This window comes from Amblyomma americanum, chromosome 10, assembly GCF_052857255.1.
Source record: "Amblyomma americanum isolate KBUSLIRL-KWMA chromosome 10, ASM5285725v1, whole genome shotgun sequence".
Classification (NCBI taxonomy): domain Eukaryota; kingdom Metazoa; phylum Arthropoda; class Arachnida; order Ixodida; family Ixodidae; genus Amblyomma; species Amblyomma americanum.
The window spans coordinates 35,998,403-36,018,998 of NC_135506.1; the positions used below are offsets into that span (position 1 = coordinate 35,998,403).

The 20,596-nt window shown below is 48.5% G+C and overlaps 2 protein-coding genes across 3 annotated transcripts in view; one reads left to right on the forward strand and one right to left on the reverse strand.

Moving 5' to 3' along the window:
• Positions 1 to 308: 308 nt before the first annotated feature.
• Positions 309 to 5,135, forward strand: eIF2Bbeta (eukaryotic translation initiation factor 2B subunit beta). Its single transcript, XM_077641308.1, has 4 exons — positions 309 to 705; positions 1,825 to 2,091; positions 3,857 to 4,030; positions 4,776 to 5,135. Exons 1-4 carry the CDS (start codon positions 499 to 501, stop codon positions 5,091 to 5,093), a joined length of 966 nt encoding a protein of 321 aa, XP_077497434.1. The 5' UTR covers positions 309 to 498; the 3' UTR covers positions 5,094 to 5,135.
• The window catches only part of LOC144108029 (serine/threonine-protein kinase ICK), a 40,546-nt gene continuing 24,904 nt past the window's right edge, over positions 4,955 to 20,596 (reverse strand). Inside the window, exons 3-7 of one of the 2 annotated variants that reach the window (XM_077641305.1) lie at positions 18,694 to 19,028; positions 15,038 to 15,377; positions 8,523 to 8,630; positions 6,157 to 6,295; positions 4,955 to 5,089 (exon numbers count right to left, since the gene is read on the reverse strand). In XM_077641305.1, the coding sequence (XP_077497431.1) occupies positions 6,176 to 6,295; positions 8,523 to 8,630; positions 15,038 to 15,377; positions 18,694 to 19,028 (903 nt within the window). In that variant the 3' untranslated portion in view covers positions 4,955 to 5,089; positions 6,157 to 6,175. The remainder of the gene's footprint in view (positions 5,090 to 6,156; positions 6,296 to 8,522; positions 8,631 to 15,037; positions 15,378 to 18,693; positions 19,029 to 20,596) is intronic. The other variant, XM_077641306.1, reaches the window with a different exon arrangement.

The following is a 20,596-nucleotide window of genomic DNA, read 5'->3' on the forward strand; positions in this document are numbered from 1 at the left end:
ACTTTCGGCTTAAGTGTGGCGATAAATAAACACTAATAAGCGAATCCCTGGTCCAAACCGTAATTAGCTAGGCCGCCAGACAGAGATGACAATAAATATTGTATAAAATTGATGGTGATCATCTCCAGCAGAGCCATGCAGCTCAATGACCCGTCAGCTGGCTATGTTTTTATGCACAAGCCAGTTAAAGGCAAGCCAAGACTAGGACAGTAGTTAGCGTGCTTTCATTTCGCTTGCAGGTTTTGCCCATATGCAGTTTAATTCACCGAGTGTAGTCGGACATGATCGCTCATTGAGTTGTTATCATACTGGTTTTGCATTTCTGCGGTTAGGCGCTAGATACTGAGCGTTCACAAGGTGTCATCATACCTCGTATTTTGCACCGACAGTTTCATATCGGTGTCGTCGGTTCGTGAGAGGTGTTGGCCGGCTCCTGTGCTTGTCTCGAGTCAGTGGCGATCAAATCATCTAAACAGTCGTCGTGTCTAGCACACCAACATGGACGCTGAGGCAGAAGCTCGGCTCACGTTATCGCGGCTGGTGCAACTAGTCCGCGAAGAGCAGTGGCAGCAAGCGCAAGAACTCCTGGACCTTGTGCGGGCCCGTGGCAAGAACCTTGCGCCGCTGTCGCCAAGTGCCAACGTTGTGCGTCGTGTACTGCGACTCATCCGCGACGAATATGCCAGCGCCTACTGGGGTCGGCAGGTAAAGGACGGCTATAAAACGGCAACTAGCTCTGGTTCCTTTAGTTCGAAACTTTTTGCAGCGATCGCATAGCATATAGCGCATAGCTCCAAGTTGCCCTTCAGCCGCGTTGAAATATGTGAGGGAAACGGATAGTGTGCCTGTCGAACTGTACAGAGCACTGTCTCTCCTATCTGCCTTTTCTGTCCATTTCCCCTTTCCCGTGTGAAAGGGGAACCGGACCCGAATTTATCTGGCCGAGTTGGCAATGGCCAATGATCTAATAGGGCGTATGAAAAAATAAACGCAGGGCAACGGTGTTGCTGTTTCTTTCATGTCCTCTGGACCTTTTCGTAGGGCTGTTAAGAACATGTGCCTATCAAGCTTGTAAGCAGTGTCATATCTCCTTAGCACAGACAGGACAGGTTTCGCAGCAAGCTGTGTGTACACTCCTTATGTATGCAGTAAAATGTATATTTAAATCAAAATTACCGATTATCTCATTGCAGAGCATCAGAAACTTGGTGCTTACTTGTCTGCCGTGGGCAGGACGTTGATTCAGACAAAGCAACCATCTTATAAGACTGTACGGAACATTCCTGTAGTTGCAAAATTCTTTAAAGGGTGGGTATATGGGAGCACAAAAAGTGTTCTGTGATTTCCAACTGCACCTATGCTGCAAGGCTTGTGCATTTTTTAGAAATCATAGAGGAAATTAATGTGTGTTATAATATGCACAAGGCCTGACAAGGGCAGAATGTCATCTCGGCCTTCTTTCTCCATATTTTGCCTATGTGTCAAGCATAACCACAGTTTACCACTTTTAACTTTACGTTCCGCAAGAAGATCAAATAACCACTGTTTGCATGCACTCACTCAGTGTCGTGCTAAATGAATTTTTACTTTTGCAAGCAGTGGTTGCTTATTCTTGTGATTGAAACCAACAGCATAACAGAGCATATTCATCTTTACAACAGCCGCAGAGTGTCACGCAGGTCCTTCTAAATGTAGCAGCTTTTCAATTCTGTGTGAACACTTGAGATTAAAGCAACTTGATTGAACAAAGTGCCTTGTTTCTTCCTTGTTAGAGATCCCATTCTAAGCTACTATAGTGGATGAATTGCTAATTTCTGCCCAAAGGTGGAAGCTGACAGGGACTCGCTGCAAAAGCTTCTGTCGGCACGTGATGACTCGGTCAGCGACTACACACGGCCGCTGCCGGGACTGCGGGAACAGCTGCTGGAGAGCCTCGATGAGCTTGAGCGCGAGCTGCGGCACAGCGCTGAGAACGTGGCTGCCCAGGGCCCTGAGCACATCCAGTCCGGAGACCTGCTCCTTACTCAGGGACGGTCGCGCACGGTGGAGGACTTTCTCAAGAGAGCGGCACAGAACCAGCGCACATTTCAGGTATTGAGATGGCTGAGCCTCTTGGCATGTTTGTTTAACCCTTTGAGACACCGCTCACCGCTTCTGTTCAGAAATACCTTATGCGAACGCCAAGAAAGCCAATCAATAAGGTTGGATGGATTGCTGGATGATGGACAGCTTAACCCTTTATATCAGGCGGCAGCTTGCCTATGATCTCCCCCTTGTTAAATTTTTTTTCCTGTCTTTTTTTGTTTTTAAAATGTCTAATTTGACTATCTTTTTCTCTCCAAATACGCCCTTCCCTTGACTTCTTCCACCAATCTTCTGACCTCCCATTTGTTAAAGCCACGCTTTTTCATTCACTCGCTTGTCTTCCCCAGCAAATCCCAATGCCCCGTCTATATATGTCACTCTTCCCTTGGGAAGGGCAGGATGAAGTTCTGTGCACCTTAAAACCAAGTTCTCTGTGGTCTCCATTTATGTTCTACAGGCAGTGCATAATATATACACTTTTTCAAATTTGGACCTGTTTGTTTTCGTTCTCAAAACTCCTGTCCAAGCTTCGAAAAGCAATGAACTGCCCCGTGAGTTATGAGATAAACGCTCTTTTTTCATGTCTTGTTTTCATGCCCTATATTTACCGAGCGCTGATTTTCCTAGTCTGCACCAGGTTTTTATATTCAAAACAGTGTTGGAAACTGCACTATCAAAACACCAGAATTTGTCAAATCGACTCAAAGGAGCAGGGGATCACATTGTATTTGAAGGTCCACATAATGTTAGAAATGTAACGCTTACTCTATGTGATGACGTTCTTGCTTTTTTTATTTTGATGAATTGTAGATATGTGTTGTGGATCGTATTTACAGTTTAGACATGTCTATGCCAGCTACTTTGTAAAAAATTGAAAGAAAATTGTGTCACGAAAAAAATATAAGAATGCCATCACACGTAGCATGCATTCAGAAACGCAGTGAGTGTTCAACCAGCCTTCTCCCGTACTTTACCTAGTCTGCAGGCGTCTCACAACATTTTTTGAAGAGAAAAAATTTGTGTAAAAAAAACATCTCCAGATATAATGCTAAAATTATGTGCACTTAGGTTTGAAAGCATTACAAACACGGAGAAAAAGTTTGATCAAAATCTGTGCAAAAAATAGGGAAGTTTGTGTTGAAAGCTGCGTCCCACCTTAATCCAAATTTCTCGTAGTCTAGTTAGGGGAGCAATATCAGGAGAAACGGGGCTTTATGCAAAGACAAAAAGCAACCTTATTGTATTGTAGCACAGATAAGGCCATATTCCAAGAACAGCACTTACTGTATGCCTGTGTGGTGTGGTTTCAGCACAGATTCAGGAACAGGTTGTTTACTTGTGCTTAGCTTATATTTTAATATTAATTTTAGTGGTCAGCAAGTTATGATGTGCAACAGTAATGAAAGCCTCAAGGCACTCTGTGTACTATACATGAACAACCTGAACATTTAAAATAGTGGTTAGTCATTTCCTGGCTTTTGTTCTTCACTCGCAAGTTCGCCACCATTTGGAGCAAGGCTTTCACTGCCAGAAATAGCGAGGCTTGTTCCCACTGGCCGTTTAGTTATTCACAGCAGAATACACAGCAGCAGTGTTCTTTGCATGTACTTGCAACGATTTCTCTAGTGACCTGTTCAACTCGCATTGTTATAAGCAAATGACAGCATTGATCCAGTCTTCTGATTGGCTGGTTGTCACTGTTTTAGCACTGTCAGCGTGCTGCACGTCACTTGCAGTACTGCATGTTGTTCCACTGGCTCAATTTCAACAGGTTCTTGTGGCGGAAGGGGCTCCACGCTGTGAGGGTGTGCAGCTGGCCGAATCCTTGGCACGTGTGGGCATTGCGACCACCTTGGTTCCCGACTCTGCCATCCTGGCTCTCATGCCCCGCGTGAGCAAGGTGATCCTGGGGACGGACAGCGTCTTGGCGGACGGAGGCCTACAGGTGGGCTTTTCAGAGCGCTCGCAGGCATGCTGCTCCTCAGTCGTGCTATTTTCTTGTCTCTCGAGAGAAGCTGGTATCATTAAGATGATTTGCTCGGGGGCACCAGCGGCTGGTTTTTTGCAGTGTGCTATATCTGCTTGTTTTTTTTTACTGTGACTGGAATATTGTTTCTTCCTATAGCTATTCTGAGATGGTTGTGAAGGCCGTCATCCTCTTTTCTAAAGCAGTGGTTCATATGACGCTCTCTATTTTCTTCACCTCTGTTGTATGCTTTGCTATTGAGTCAATGAGCTGATGTCTTCGCATTTTTCCACCATGAAGTTCTCAAATGTGCCAGGGTATAAGTGCAAAAGCAGCAGCACTACTCTTGACACAGCACCTCATGTGCATTGGCAGGGCGACAGTGGCATGTAAAACATGATCGGAGCAGTGTGGTCAATTGTGGGATTAAGAGTGGTCTCACCAGTTCACGCGAAAAAGTTTCCAGGATTTGTGGAGCAGGTTGAATTGCTGCTTCTCTGTCGTCCTTCTTTGCAGGGCCTCACGTAGAAAGCCTATTACATGTGTGCATTTGTAATCGGTCACAAATCTCAAAGTGGAGTCACAGGTGGATTTACAAGGTGGATTCAGCCGGGTAATTTATAATATGGCTGGTGCTGTGTGTCAGTTGGCCCATGGGTCTCTTGCTAAAACCGGTCACAACATGCGGGGGTGGCTAAGATGCTGTGTGGTGTGCACCCAACAGGCTCCTTGCGGCAGCCACGCCTTGGCCCTGGCTGCGCGACACTGTGCCGTGCCGTTGCTGGTGTGTGCACCGGGAGCCACGTTGAGCCCGCAGCTGCCGTGCTCCGAGAGTGCCTTCCAGCAGCTAGGCTCCCCCGAGCCCGTCGGCCCAGAGCCGCAGACCGGAGGAGCGGTCCTGCTCAATCCGGCCTCCGACTGCGTGCCGCCGGACCTCGTTCCCTTGCTGGTCACGAGTGCCGGTGGCCACGCCCCGTCCTATGTTTATAGGCTGCTCAGCGAGGTTTACCATCCTGACGACCATGCATTGACTGCGTCCTGAAAGAAAAAATAAAATCAGCCGGAGCGTGCATTAGACAAGCACTTGCTCTTTGTTTGTCGTTAGACCAACAAGACCATGGAGGGCTTAAAAGACTCCTGAACGGTTGGGAACATGTTGAATGAATGAGTACATTGTATATGGCATATGCATTTGATTATCACTGGCTACTTTTTCTGCTGTATGTATCTCAACGACTTGAGAGATGAAAAAAGAGAAAGTCTGTACACATGTTTAAACAGCAACAGTGATCTCATTAGTCGCTATCACCAAAATGAAGACAGTTGCATGACATCGTCACCTGGGGTGCTTTGCAGTAGAAACTGGTGAAGAAGATTATTCCAAATGCCAGTACACACAGTGTGCATGAAATTGGTAACTTTCCACACATAAAAAAAAAAAATTGGCTCTAGGATTGACTGTCAATCCCTAGAAAACCTCCAGAGGCTCTAGTGAGTGAAGTGAGTGAGGGGAGTGAAGAGCAGAGGATGCAGCAATAAGCAGGAAAACTAATTTGTTTCAAGTGCATGCATAAGTGATATTAAGCTTCTCAAGGAGATTTTGTCAGAGGAAACCCAATGGCCCTAGTCTTGCAGCCACCAGCAGATGCATCAAAGCTTGTTAGTTGCAGTAGCTTGAGGGCCTTTTAAATATAGAGTTGAATGCAACTTCAGTGCACATTTATGATGCTGGTAGATAGGGGACTGTGTATGGCCTGTCCATGGAGGAATACCTCTATTGTTGGATACATCCAAGACCTAGGAGGCAGATGCTGCTTAAACCAATGTCGTTGACCTGCTTTCAAGACGTGATCAAGCACATTGATCCTGCTGGCTTGCAATCATTGCAGCTATGGCAGATGCAAGGTGTTTGACTGGGACATCATGACACCAGGACGTCTGCCGCCTGGTCATTTAGTTGTATCCCAATTTAATGCATTCTTTAATGTTAACTTCTTGGGTCGACCCTTGTTGGCGGTCAGGCAGAAGTTGAGACGTTGATTGCATCTTGTTTCAGCAATAAGTGGGGAGGGGGGCAGTTGCTCGGTACGTGTACAGAAACGTACCTGCGCCCTGTGGGCCGTTCTACCAGCGCGCGCCGAAGTCGTGCATCCTGGCCGAGGGCCGCACCGACAGCGGCTTCTCGGGCAACGCCCACAGCGGCCGGGCTCCACCGCGGTGGGGAGCCGCCGCTGCCCCTTGGTCCTGCACGCACGCGAACAGGCAGAGGATATGCAAGGTGTGCCTATCACTATATCGTTCTTGTTTTGTTCATTTTTGCACAATTCTTTCTGCCAATCAGCGCATATAGCTCGGGGACGGGGGTGCACTTGAGAAGTTTTCCCTAACCACTTGCTCGGAGATGGCTGCGGTAGACTTGTGGCAACTCGTTGTGGCCATTGCCATGATTTGGCATCCTTAAGTTAAATGGCATAGCATGGAATTGCCGCTCTCGGCATGGGCTTAGCGCCACGTGCTGCGCATGCGCAAGAGACCGGAAGGCTGTGACGCCTTGACGTCTCGAGACCCACAGCGCCCATGTGTACATCTCTTCTCTGTGGTGACCTTGTCTGTTTTGCTCTGATTTAAGAATGAACTGCTACCAACTCGCCCAAGCTTCTGCATTGGCCTCGATCACTCCATTGCAGTCCCTTCGCACATACAGCCAGGTTGCTAGGGGGCCAATCGGCTTGCCGCTGTGGTACTTTTCTGATAGGGATCAGGTATCCTTGTGCTGCTTTTCAGAGGAACATCTAATGGACCTCGAGACGTCTTTCGAGAAGTGGGAATGAGCAAGCGGCGTGCTGTGCATTGCTACTACTACAGAGCAAAAAGTGCGGCCAGGACCGGGGACTAGAACTGCTGCGCTCAAACTGGATACGGATCTCCGTCCTGAACATTCGGAGTTACAGCCTTCGTCAGAAGTGTGCAGGCAACCAGGCCTGCTTCTGGGACTTGCAGCACGCATGGCTCCTTTTGCATCGTCAACATTCTTTTGCAGATCACAGGAACTCTTATCCTGACCTCTCTGCCAAAGCTCCACTATACACATACGGCGATACCCCATTGGGCTGTATATTTCTAACAAAGGCTGCACAAATGAGCTTGTGGTTGTGGAGCAAAGGACACATCGTTTCGATGTGAGCCCTGGCATCCTCGGTGAGTTTTGTGCCGTTGTGATCATGTCCTTCAGAAGCAGCCAATCAGCACAATGCTCAACATGACAAGCTGGCTTTGCCGCACTACTGGCTAGAGTGATTGTGATGCAGCGAAGCAGCACCCGAATGTGCGGATAAAGAGGTGAATGAGAGTGAGTAGGCGAGTGAGTGCTGCACTCTTCTTGAAAGACAGTAAAGCTCAAGCTACACGTTCTCTAGACTCGTCTTATACATTCCCGAGGCCTAAGGGCCATCCAAGAAAACGTGTATACTCAGTCATACAATCCCGGCTGCGTTCCAGGAAGAATTTGGGGAACCGCTTGATCCGCTCAAACTTAAGTCGCCCATCTTGCTAAAATATACGAGGAGCCAGGGACACTAATGAAAAGAGGCTTGAGACTATGCCAGTAGATATTGTTCAATACCATGATTGAAAAATTTCCTGACTCTGAACGTAGCACCTGCTCTTTGATTTGAACCTTCTTTATGTGCTCCATCCCACTTCTCTGTGGGATTTATTATACATCTTGATATTATAGGCACACACTCTGAGGAAAGCTCCGCCCAATTATTGTTCTCAGTAAAAATTGATTCAGTAGCTCTTTCTGGCTATATTAATGCTTGTCCGGCAGCAAAGTACGCATTTATCGCCGAGAAAGTCAATTTAAAAATCTTCCCACCAGTCGATTAAAACTCGTCGCCTTGATCCTTACTGGAAAGGACGGGTTGCGGCTGTTTTGAAGTGTATGATGGGGTAGCGTAGCCTCTGAGATCCACACAAAGAAATCAGTGTCGACGCGGTCATTTTACTTGTGAAATTGTCCGGTGATGGCGACAGCTGTATTTTGTTTTGTTTTTTCTTACATCTAGCTTATAAAAGCTCCGTTTTCGGTGACAATGGTCTTTTTGTGGTTAGAATGCGGTACTTTATCGATACAGGCCAATTTTTATTTTCCTCAGGATCTCATTATAAAGCAATGGACGTATACATGCCATGGTGCTTTCTGTGGTGTATGGATGGTCGGATCGCTGATCATTGTTTCTTTTACTCAGCCGACAAACTCCTTGACTGCGCAGTTCATGTTTACTGTGCTCTTCACGAACTAAGATTAAAGCGTACAGAATGTATGTTCCTGCCCATAACGAGAAACCCTGTACACCGCATCTTTTAGCGTGCCGCGTTGCATGTGCAGTGACAGAGGTGCATGGTTAATACACAAGGCTCGATTCCAGGCGTACGTGGCAGCCACGCATTATGCATGCGGTCCACTTACGTGTGCCGGGTGGGACCTGCGCGAGGTGACACTCGGCTGGCGACTGTGCGGCGACGGGTACTGTGAGTGCGTCGACGGCGTGCCCGTCAGGTAGGGGTAGCGCAGCGCCTGTTGTGGAGCAGAATAATAAAAAAAAACATGTCAGCTAGGTGACCACCAGAGATACTGCCCTCGTTGTATTCAATCTCGAACAATCCTGCAAACCATAGCCAACTGATTAATGAATTGGTTCATATTCGACACCATTGAAAGCCCGTCCGAAGTTTTGCTTGCCTGTCAGGTTGTGAGCGGGCCATGGAAACACCATAGCGCTTCTCTGAAAACGTGAACAGGTGGCGTCACAGGCAATGTTTATTTTATTTTTATTTATTCATTCAGTATATTATTGCAGGCTAATGCCAATACAGGCCCAAGCAGGGGGGCTTTTCAGCAAACAAAAATGAAAGCACAGACCAGTGTAAATAACGTTTCATGAAATTAAAATGCACAATCACACTGATCGTTGTTTACATATAACACAGAGGAGGGACACAGGTCTATATAGCGTTTTCCACAACCGCTGTCATCTCTTCAGCGCAACCAGCTGTGCCGTGCATCTGTTCTATTTCTTCCACATATCGATTCTTTCACATCCACGCTATTCGCACAAGACAATTATAGTGGCTCGGTTCGAGCCAGCCACAAGCCCGTGCATTTTTCTTTTCTTTCTTCATACAGTCACTTACACACGTGCATGCATACAGACGGAGCCCCGAAGCAAAAAGAGCTACTCAATCAGCACCATCGCAGTACGGCTGATATTTTATTTTGTAGCGATAGCTACATTATGGTAGCACTTCGAGCCGTCAGCATGGCTGCGCTGCCACCCTGTGGCTGCGCCGCCACGCTGTCACGTGGTTGGTCACGTGGTGCGGAGCAGCTGCCGGCGGCGTGGCGCCGTGGTTGATCACGTGGTTGGTCACGTGACCAAGTTCCACTCGGCCAGCAGTAGCTATCGCGTCACTCCAGGTTTAACCAGAGCTAAACCACCGCCAATTTTCTTATGAACTGAGACAACTGTGTGACCCATACCTCGAAATTTTTCGTCGGACACGTCCCCGCAAGAGTGCAGAGTTATAGCATAGAGCGATTCGCGATCCGCTTCCGCGGGGAACCACTGCGTATACGTGCTGATTGGTTCCGACACGGCAGGCGCACACGCAGCTCACGGGCACGTAGCGCCATCTGGTGTCCTCAGAGCATTCTGCACACGCGCAGTGGCGCCTCGCGGAAACGGATTACGGTAGCGGATCGCGTTGTGCTATGACTCTCTATATGTGACTATATAGCACGCGCTAAACCGCAGAGGCCATAGCGGGCTCTCCATTGAGCGTGGAGAGGCGGAAGGCTTGGGCGGCAATGGCCACGTATTTCTTCTGAGTCAACCTCCTCGCCACACTAAGCGCAACAGTACTCGAGTGCCCCAGTGCGCAGTTCGCGACATTTATCGCGCCTTTCTTTCTCTCGTATAGCCATACCTTCTCCTCGCAACGCCTATGCAGCGCTTCAACATGAGGCAATAAGGTGTTTGTCCGGGCTAGTCGGTACATGGTACTAACAAGGTACAGTCGTACTAAGAAAGAGACGAACACAGCGCTGACTTACAATTGAAAGGCTTTATTGCTCGCACGCAATAAATAGGCGAAAAGGAGCACAATCAACAGAAGAACAGCATCAGTGATGATTGTAAAAAAAACACACAACAACAAAAGCACACAATCGCAACCTACACAAGCGAACTTAACTGTTAAGATAGTCATTTTTTTTTTTGTGCTAGCGCGACGGAAGGTTTGCTGACGCAGTTGTCAAGTCCCCGGTGAATTAAAAGAGCTTCCACGATTTCCCGCGTACGTTGGTCCTTATGTTTATACAGTATTCTAGTACGGCCGAAAAAAGGAGTGCATTTACAGGAAAGCCAATGTATAACCAAATTGCTTTTGGGGGGCGGGTTTAGGGAGCGTTTATGCTCACTTAGGCGATCATTGAGGCAGCGCCCTGTTTGGCCAATATAAAATCGCCCACAGGATAGCTCTATCTTATAGACATTTTTACGGCACTGCACATAGGGTGATTCGTGATTTTTTCCGCAATCGGCAGGTGGAGGTCCTTCACGGTTTACGGTTTTAAACAAGCGCTGCAGTTTGCTTGGGGCAGAAAAGATGACTCTGACACCAGCTTTTCCTGCAGTTCTTTTCAGGTTATGTGATACCTTGTGCACATAAGGTATCACCACGAAGTTTCGGTTATCTGCTGCAAGCGAACTCGTTGTTTTTGTTCTGAATTCGGCAAGAATTTTTTCCGCTACAGCACGCAGGGCCCTCATGTTGAGGGCCCGAGACGAGGGCGCAGCACTCGTCCGCAACAAAAATCGGAACAAAATGTTACTGTTTGTGGCCTCGCTATACGTAGCGGTGGAACTGCATAAGGCAGAAGGCTCCGTCATAAGATCGGACCTAAGGGGTTCCTGATAGCGAGTTTTAAAACCGGGTGACCCGATCAGTTAGGGGGCTAGGGAAATAGCAGAGCGCCAAGGTTAGTTTTTGTCTACCCTTACACAATGCTCTGAGTCGTCGATGTGAGTTCATATAGGGACTCCTCTATTGGTGCTATCAGATGTCATTTTCGCTCGACGGAAGGCGAACACGGGATTCTTTTGTTTCAACTCTGTTCACACACTTTAATAAACCACCAGCTTCGGCTACCGCGTCTGGACCTGACAGCAATTTGAAAACTTTCCGTGGAGTTCTTGCAGTATATCCTAGAGCGGTTCACCAGACCATTTGCACGTACTTTCTTCAGGCTGGGCTACTGGGACATGCCCTCGTCCAAAGTGGGATTCTCTGCCCTTCTCTGTTTAATGTGTTTGTCAAGCGGTAACGGGCTGATCAATAAGCACATCCAATTATAGGTCTTCAGTCTCGCCGCCGCATGGCAACAAGATGGCGAAAGTGACAACCCGCGGGCGAAGTAATCAATGTGGCTTACAGGAGAGGGGAGAGGTGTTTATCGAACTGTGATGCGCAGGAATGATAAGCGCTGTAGTGTTGCATCCGCTGTACCGGTGCCATATGTCCTGAAGAACCCGCCGTTCGTGGGAGAGTCAACATCGTGTAACCTCACCTGCATGTCTTCTCTTATGTCGTGCGCATTTCTGATACAGTTGAACACGAAGGGTTACAGAAATGAGGGGCTCGTTATGCTACATATAGGAAAGAAGGCAACAGCCATCGAACCAGGAGAACCATGATGTTTCTTTCTTTTCTTTTTTAAATGGTGCTGTTGATCAAGTGGGAAAATAAAAGTGTAATTTTACATGCATATTAATTTAACAAAGTAGAAGGAAAGAAATTGGAGGGGACAGACAAACTCCGTCTTAAAGGGACACTGAGAACAACGTTAGCAATTTTTTTTGTTAGTAAAATACGATAGTCCGGCATTTTAGCGCCGATAGTCCGATTTTAGCGACGATAGTCTGTCATTCTAGCGCGCTCAGTCCGGAGCGCGCTACTCAGGGGTTCTATGAAACGTTTTGGCCTATGTACTATCGCGATCAAAAGTTTACAGGACGCGAGTGTTCGAAAAAAAAAAACTTATTTCGACGCAGTGCGCTCGGCTACTGATCCGGAGTTCAAGGGTGCGAACCCGACCGCGGCGGCCGCCTTTCGATGGAGGCGAAACGCAAAGGCGCCCGTGTGCTGTGCGATGTCAGTGCACGTTAAAGATCCCCAGGCGGTCGAAATTATTCACACTACAGCGCCTCTTTGTTCCTTTCTTCTTTCACGGCCTCCTTTATCCCTTCCCTTACGGCGCGGTTCAGGTGTCGGCCGAGATGCGAGACAGGTACTGCGCCCTTACCTTTCCCCCAAAACCAATTTTCAATTTGTTTTTCGGCGCAGTCACATAATCCAGTCGCATGAAACGTGTCATGTGGGCACGGGCATGCTCTATTCGCTGGCAACAATGCACGCGTCTGGGTCCTAAGGTACAGCTGCAATGAAATTTTTTCCGAGAACATGTGTGACGTAATATTTTAATCGCGACAGTACATGACGACAGAAAGACGGAAATCTGCTCCATGCCCCTTACAGTCCAGATGGTCGCTATGCAAAATGGGGGTGTCATTTTTGCCAGAACGGTAAAAAAAACGAAGGACAATACAAGAAAACTAACGTGCAAGACCTGCCGGCGCGGAAAGGCGGTACGATGTAGTGTGCGCTTCAAGGACCATTTCTTTGCAGGTTGATGCACGACTTGATATGAACGGTCATTGACGCCGCAAGAAGTGCTAGCTCAGGCGGTCGATCTGTTGAAGATACCATCGATCACGTAGCGCACTTGACACACGTAGCCGGGCTGTCAGCACCGATACCACCCAGCCAATTCAACTCCACTACGACAGGCTCAATCTCCCGTACTGCGCAACGGACGACACGTGCCGATCGAAGCGATCACGTCCCCGTACCGATTGGTGGCAAACGGTGGTACTTCCGGCGACCCCCTGGACGATAGGCTCGGACGTGGTGAGATGACAGTGTATATAGGGCACCGTAAACAGTGACTTCAACGAAACCTCGGCGTGCAGACATCAGAGACCATGGTTTCCAATCCACGGAACAGGGATCGATCGGTGGTGTCCAAAGCCGGCGTGGTGGTGTTCGAGACCAATATCTTGCAAAACTGGCGTCTCTCGATGATGACGATGATTGGATTGTGATGGCGCAAGGGAAGCTTGATTAAAGAGAGTCATGGACAGCTGTATGGGTGACGTTCCTCACCCATACGTCGTTGTCGGTGTCGTCCGCGCACGCCTCATGTCTCCGTATACTCACCCAATGACTGCTTTTTGCACCCCGCTACTCCAATACTACATGTAAACGCCTCCACGTCAAATTTCCACCATGCCAGGTCCTGTCGCTGCGTTTGTCACGACGGACATCCGCTAAATACGGATGCATGAGTGGCCATACATGGCGCACGCCTACCGAATACACTGTAAAGAATTCGCACCCTTTGGGGTGTATTTCCGTGTCCATAGTCCGCACCCTTGCACGCCACAAAATGGGTGCAAAGTAAGGCTGTTACACCCATACAGTAGGGCGTGATAGTTACAGTTGCACCCTTTTCCCGAGTGCTTTACAATTTGATAGGTCTTGATAGCATAGCTTTACAATCGCGCAAGTGCCGATTGCTTTAAAATGCGCTGGCCATTTTGTTGCCGCGTGCTCGTAGAGGGAAAATGAACAGTTCTGACAAAACCTGCCCACGATCTGTCTCAATATGCACTAGAATTAGGGCACCCTCAACTACTATTTCCTCAACAAGAGATGTAGTTGATCATGTGTTCGACATCCTACGCGGTATATATTAAAAAAGCTTCATTGCTGCGCTTATTATTCGTATTCCAGCACGCATAGTGATCGTCTCCTGCGCACCAGGACGCGGCTTTCATCATAAGTGCACATTGCTGCCGCTATGCGATGGAGGCATAATGCAGTAACGCCCGAGTGAATACCGGCGCTCGTGAAAGAACCCCTAATCCTGCGCCCTATATTACGGCGTGCCTCGGAACAGTGTTGTAGGGCGCACTAGCTTACAGGGACCATTAACCGCTCCTCTCCTAGCATGCCGTAGACGTGCTCAGGTACACGGGGTAAACATTTTTGAACAGTACAATTTTCTTCTCTCCTTCCTTTTCTCTCTTAATGGGGTTCTCCTAGCTCGGTAGCGAACAGCCCGATATCTTGGGTCCACACCCTACAGAGTGGTTAACGCTTGCTCTTATGATTTGTTCCGAAAGGGTTGCGCTGCTTTGAGTTACAAAAAGCCGGACGGAAGTAAGCGGATACAGACATGTGCGGTTAAGCGCACACTACCAGGCGAAGATTTTGCAAGGTGATTGTATCAGTGCCCGTTGGCTAGCTCTCTGCCGTAAAGAGAGCCATTTGCTGGACGATAATAAAATGCACTTCTAAGCATGTACATTAAAAAGGGTGTTCGGAACACGCTGTTCGCGAAAGATTTCTTGATGATATATGTTTGCGTGTACGCTCTAAACATAAACGAGTAAAAAGAGAGTGAGCTGTCCTCTAGAGCACCCCATTTTATAAAAGTGAGTGACTATAGAGGATGGCCCACTCCCTTTTTACTCCCATATAGACGTATTTATGTTTAGAGTGTACGTATGTGTTTTATTTTGGTTGGTTGACGCAATTTGTAGCCTTTTTTCTTTTTTCCATCTATCCCCCTAGTCTTCACTTAGCTGTGCATACAGAACTCAGTTGATGTAATGTCTGTCTCCGCTAACCCGTGCCAACCTTCTTTTAGAAGCATTACCAGTTCTACACTATACACTATAGTACAATGTGTTTTAACTACCCCAATCGCAATCACTTCCCCGTATGAAGCTCAATAAGAAGAGCAGCATGTAGTGAAAAGCTAACAACTGCAGTGAAGCAGAAGTCCCTTCCAGAACTGACCAGGAGAGCTGTGGGCCTCCGCGCCGGGTTCCAGCGCAGCAGGTCTCGCATGAGCACCAGGGCCTCCCTGCTCGCGTTGGGCACCACGGCGGCCAGCGAGCCCTGCGGGAAGTGGGGCCAGCGCAGCTGCAGAGCTGCGGCCAGCTGGTGTCCCTCGGGCCAGTCTCGCTGCTCGGGGGTGCCCAGCACGGCGCAGATGCGGAACAGCTGGTCCACCTCGTTGCGTCCCGGGAACAGCGGCTGCAGCGTGTACAGCTCGGCGATGATGCAGCCCACGGCCCACAGGTCGATCGGAGAGCTGTACGTCGTCGAGCGAAGCAACACCTCCGGGGCGCGGTACCTGCCGCAGCGTACGCGCGTGCTTCAGAGTCTGGCCACGTCGAATTTTGAGGTTCTGCGCCTTTCTGAAGGACCGGTACATAAAGAATCTTGGGGATACTTAAGCTCCACCTTTAAGTATATGGCGCAATAGTGTTAACGGGTCCCGACAGCAGCTCCTCTTGCCAACGCAGACACGGACATATTTTATTCTTTCACGATGGCAGTCATTAGTGAGACTACACGACACGCATACGTATCCCCGCTTTAACCAAGTCGTACGGACGTTCCTGCGTGGCCTATTCAGTCTCTGGAGGAGCCGCGTGATGGACCGCCACGCCGAATCGCCACGGTCGACGAAATCCTTGTTTCGTGAGCAATGCGCTTTGGTGCGGGGAGTACATGCTGTCCTGGAAGAGCCGCCCAGCTGGCTCCCCTATCTGGACTTCTGATTTTTGGGAAGGTGGGGACCTGCAGGGGTATGGTGGCCTGGTGTTTTGTGGCGTAAGCGTGCTTAGATTTTTCTTTTCGGCAGTATTCCATGCAAAAAAGAAAAAAAACTTCCTGCGTGGCCTGGGGGCAGGGAGCCTGGCTCGCAACCGAACGGTTAAGGAGGGGGGGGGGGTTCGATTCCCGCATTATCACCTCTATTTTCATTTCAGGTCATTCATTCATTTTATATACTCCCATAAACTAATGACTTGTCAGTATTGTGGTGACCTTGTAATCGCAAGTTTTATAAGGTTATAATCACTTTCCAATTGCGCCGATCATGCATGTGACTTAGCCACCTTTTCGGACAATCCGGAGTTTCTCGACACAGCGCCGACGAAATACACCGGTTTTCCGCTGAACGGGACCCTTAACGCTGCTGCATTAATGAGGCATTATAATCGGGTACAACTTAAGTCGTCTACGAGTGTTAGTGTGGAGCAGCAGCGTTTGTGTTGTTTTCATAGGCCTCCTAGAGACTCCGAGCGATTTGTCCAAAGGACAAGGCGATGGCGTTCCGTGGATTCCCTGGCAGCGCTGCAACACGCTGTCGCGTTTTGCTCTTAAAGGCGAAGCTTAAGCGTCCTCCAATTTTTAATTAATTGAGTGTGTGTGGATTTTTACGCAGCCCCCGAATATTTCCGACGCGCGGTTCGCACTGCAACTACTACGACGCCGACGGCTTTTCGACCGAACAAGCTGTATACGGTGTCGCGTAATAAAATGTGATACATTAAGAGACCGGAAGCGGGCAGAGTAGGTGAGGGAATAAACGCGGGTTAATGACGTCCTAGTCGAAATCAAGAGGAAGAAATGGGCTTGGGCAGGGCATGCAATGCGAAGGCAAGATAACCACTGGTCCTTATGAGTAACGGAAGGGATTCAAAGAGAAGGCATGTGAGCGTAGCAGGAGGCGGCAGAAAGTTAGGTGGGCGTATGAGATTAAGAACTTTGCTGGGATATTGTGGTCGCAGCTGGCAAAGGACAGGGTCAGTTGGAGAGACATGGGAGAGGCCTTTGCCCTGCAGTGGGCATAGTCAGGCTAATGATGATGCTTTGCCAACTAGCTCAAATGCCAGTTTTACTCCAGATTATTAAATTCTTGTTCCCCCCCCCCTCCCAACCCTCCTCACACGTATACACGCCGAAACTTTGTTCATTTTTATCCTTTTTTCACTGAGAAGGAATGAGTGAAGTGCGTGGATAACGCAGATGTCCACGTGAAGAGTGCTGCTGCGTTCCACGCGTGGCTATCAAGCACGACACACTTGATACTTTTCAGGTATTCAGTCACGCGCTGTCACGATGACTGAGGCGCGTTACGGATGTGCCTGCACTTCGCGTATAAGGCATTCGTTTCTCTCTTCGACGCTACGATGCAGCGCGAAAGCGTGCTTGACAGCGCGGGCGTGACACGAATGCTTTCGCAAGGGGTGCTGTTGACAGGCAAGCTTTACGATGAAAGCGTGTCGCTGCTCGAGTTGTCGGTGTTGTGGGTTTCAACTGAGAGCGGAGACGTTGGAAATTGAACTGAGACTGTATGAGGAGGGGAACGTCTCGGGGACTGCGTAGTTAAGCCAGGCTTAACTGTGCCCATCAGGAACTTATTTATCTATCGGGAGTACAAGCTGAGTCAGGCCCTTTCCTGCGCGACTTGGGCCGTTGCTCATCGATCGCGAGACGAAGTTCAGCACTCTCATTTTCAAAGGTACTGCAGCTCCGCTATTGTGAATAAAAAAAAAAGCAAGGTACGGATAAAGGGGAAAGATAGGCGAGCATCAGTACTTAAGTATTTCAGCTGGCACTGAACGTGTGAGAGACTCATCTCCACTTAAACAACGAAAAGCTGCAATTGCCCTACCAGAGAGAATTAAGTGTGCCATTATTTAAATTGCGTCAACCACATAATCTGTGGCTACTTTTGCAGTCGTGTAATCGTTGTCACGCTACCTACGACCTACGTGAAGCTCGCAGAACCGACACCAAGCAGAAGTACAGTACCAGCACCAAACATCAGTGCATTTAACACACCAGTACGTGAATCCAGTCGGTAGCCATTTATGGTCTTATTTTGGACGTATGGTTGCCTGAGCATCGGGTGACTACTAATTACCAATAGTTTTCCTACCGTCCACTAAACGTGTCTGGCCGACTGTTCACCAACGTAGTTGGCAGCAAACCATTACACGACGTTGGGCTGGCCGAGAACACCGACTGCCGAACGCTGGTGGACTGTCAATTAACTTCATTTAAAAAGTATACCTATGTCTTTATGGCATTATCTTCACTTTGTGCCGCCTAGACTTGCGTCTGCTTCTCGCCGCTGTGAACGTTTCTTTGCCGCTCGCTTTCCTGGTGGCATACCGTCAAAATACAGCCACCGTGCAAGCTGCTAAGCCACACAAGACTGGAGCACTACAACCAAGGCTAGAAATACATTACGTTTTAAGCGCGCTTACCTAGACAAACAGTGTCAGTGTGTTCCCTTTGCAGCATGGATGCAGTGGAGATATTTTGTTCCAGAACGTCAAATCTGCTTCAAAGTTTAGCAGTGTTATTTTTACACCCGTTAAACTAGTTCCTTGCTCTCGCCATGTAATTTATTTTCTCTTTCTACTTTCATCGTCATCACCAGCCTGGCTACGTCCACTGCACGACAAAGGCCTCTCCCATACCACTCCAAACCCTGTCCTGTGCTTTACCAGTTCTTAAAATTTCTGTAACTTCTTTCTACACACACTAACTTCAGCTTGACTCCTTTTATAGTTCGTAGATTATCGTGGACAGGCTCTAACACCCTCCCGACGATAAAAACACGCACATACTCCCGCGTTGAGAGTCCTCACCATCTTGTGGAGACGTAGTCCGTGTAGGGCGGCTGCGATCGGATCTCGCGCGCCAGGCCGAAGTCGGCGATCTTGACCAGCTGGGGTCCCATGCATAGCAGGTTCTCGGGCTTGATGTCGCGGTGGAAGAAGCCGTGCTTGTGCATGAAGGCCAGTCCGCGCAGCACCTGCTGCACGATAGCCCGGATGGCAGCCTCGGAGAACGGTTGATCCCTCTCGCGGATCAGCTGGTACAGGTTCTCGCGCATGTACTCGAACACAAAATACAGAGTGTTGTCCTCCCGCACCACCTCCTTGAGCTTGACCAGGTTGGCGTGGCTCAACTTCTGCAGGGACTGCCGAACAGAAGGAGGGGAGGGGGAAACGAGGGGAGAGGGAAGACCATTACCATCATAAGCAGCCTAACTTCTACGTCCACTGCTGGGCCGAGGCCTCTCTCATGCCCCTGCAATTAACCCTGTCCTGGACCAGCTGTGGCCACCTTATCCCCCGTAAACTGCCTTATCCTATCCGCCCACCTGACCCTCTGACGCCCCCTGCTAAGCATGTCCTCACTTCGAATCTGCTCCGTTACCTTAACGGACCATCGGTTATCTTGTCTCCGCATTACGGGCCCTGCCCATGTCCAATTTTTTTTCTTAATTTCGACTAGGATATCTTTAACTCGCGTTTGTGGTGACCAGTACTACACCAGGGTGGCCACATCCTGTACTGGCTAGAGGGTGCGTTGTCGGCTGTGGTTGCCGGGATCAGGTCACACCCTATAGGACTGGTTGTTCAATTCCAGCAACACAATTTTTTTTGCATCTGGTGGAAACTTGCGGCAGCACAGATTCGAACTGCGGTCCTCTAGCACCGTGAGGTGGATCTTCTATATCTATGCTGTCTCTGCACCTGGAAACGATGAGGAAAATATGGAAAGCGCATGCATTTCGTATATTTTTCTGTATCATATGGGCTCCGTATTCGCATCATTTATATGAGCCGCTCACTAGAAACGTTTCAGACGGGTTAAAAAAAAAGGAAAAGCATTCGGTCGGCAGCTTAAGTGCCATTGGAAGTCATAAAGCACTCACTGTGCTTCCATCTAGTCGGCTTTTTAAGAATTGCTTAGCTATAGAGGCGCCTGAGCAGGTTTCCAAGCTGTTGCTTTATCCAAGCTCACTTCCTGCGCCGAAGCAAAAAAAAAAGTTTTTTTTTTGCGGTTTCTCATGAGGGTATATGTAACTTTGATTGAAATGTGTATTCCGACAGGTATGTACCTAAGTAAATATGCATCTTAAGACGCTGTTAAGTGTTTCTGAAGGCCCAGAGAACCAGTGGCACGGAGTAAGGGGATAGGTGTCATATAGAGATAACTTCTAGGGTCCTAGGGCATCATTTTTTTTTTTCAGTGTTAATGGTGACAGTCAGACTTGAGAGTCATGTTTCGATTAAAACCAGCAAATTGAACTTTTGCTCACGCCTGAAGAAGATATGCCAAATGCATAAAAAGAAACTTGAATTGCGCGTACATCCCCGAAACGGTGGGTGTTCTAAACAGGAGCAGCATTATTAATTGACCACAAATTCTTGCCTTTGCTTTCTCTTGAGTCTTTTCATTTTGATCAAGTGGCTTAATCCCGTTTTAAGCGAGTGACGCTGGCTCAGGCGCTTCTTTTTCTTACTTTTTATTTCTCGTTCACCGCGACATATCGTATTTCATAGAGCGACACCTTTGCGACTACAAATTACGAGAAGCGGCAACCCGCTCGGTGGCTGCCGCCGTCGCCGCGGCGTGTGGCGGAGAAAACTATGAAGAGTACAGTGAAGGAGAAAATGTGGCACCGCGGAGTCAACTCGAGGTCGTTCGCATAGCGGAGGGCGTCCGGAGAGAAACCAGTTCACTTGTTTTGGCGCGGGA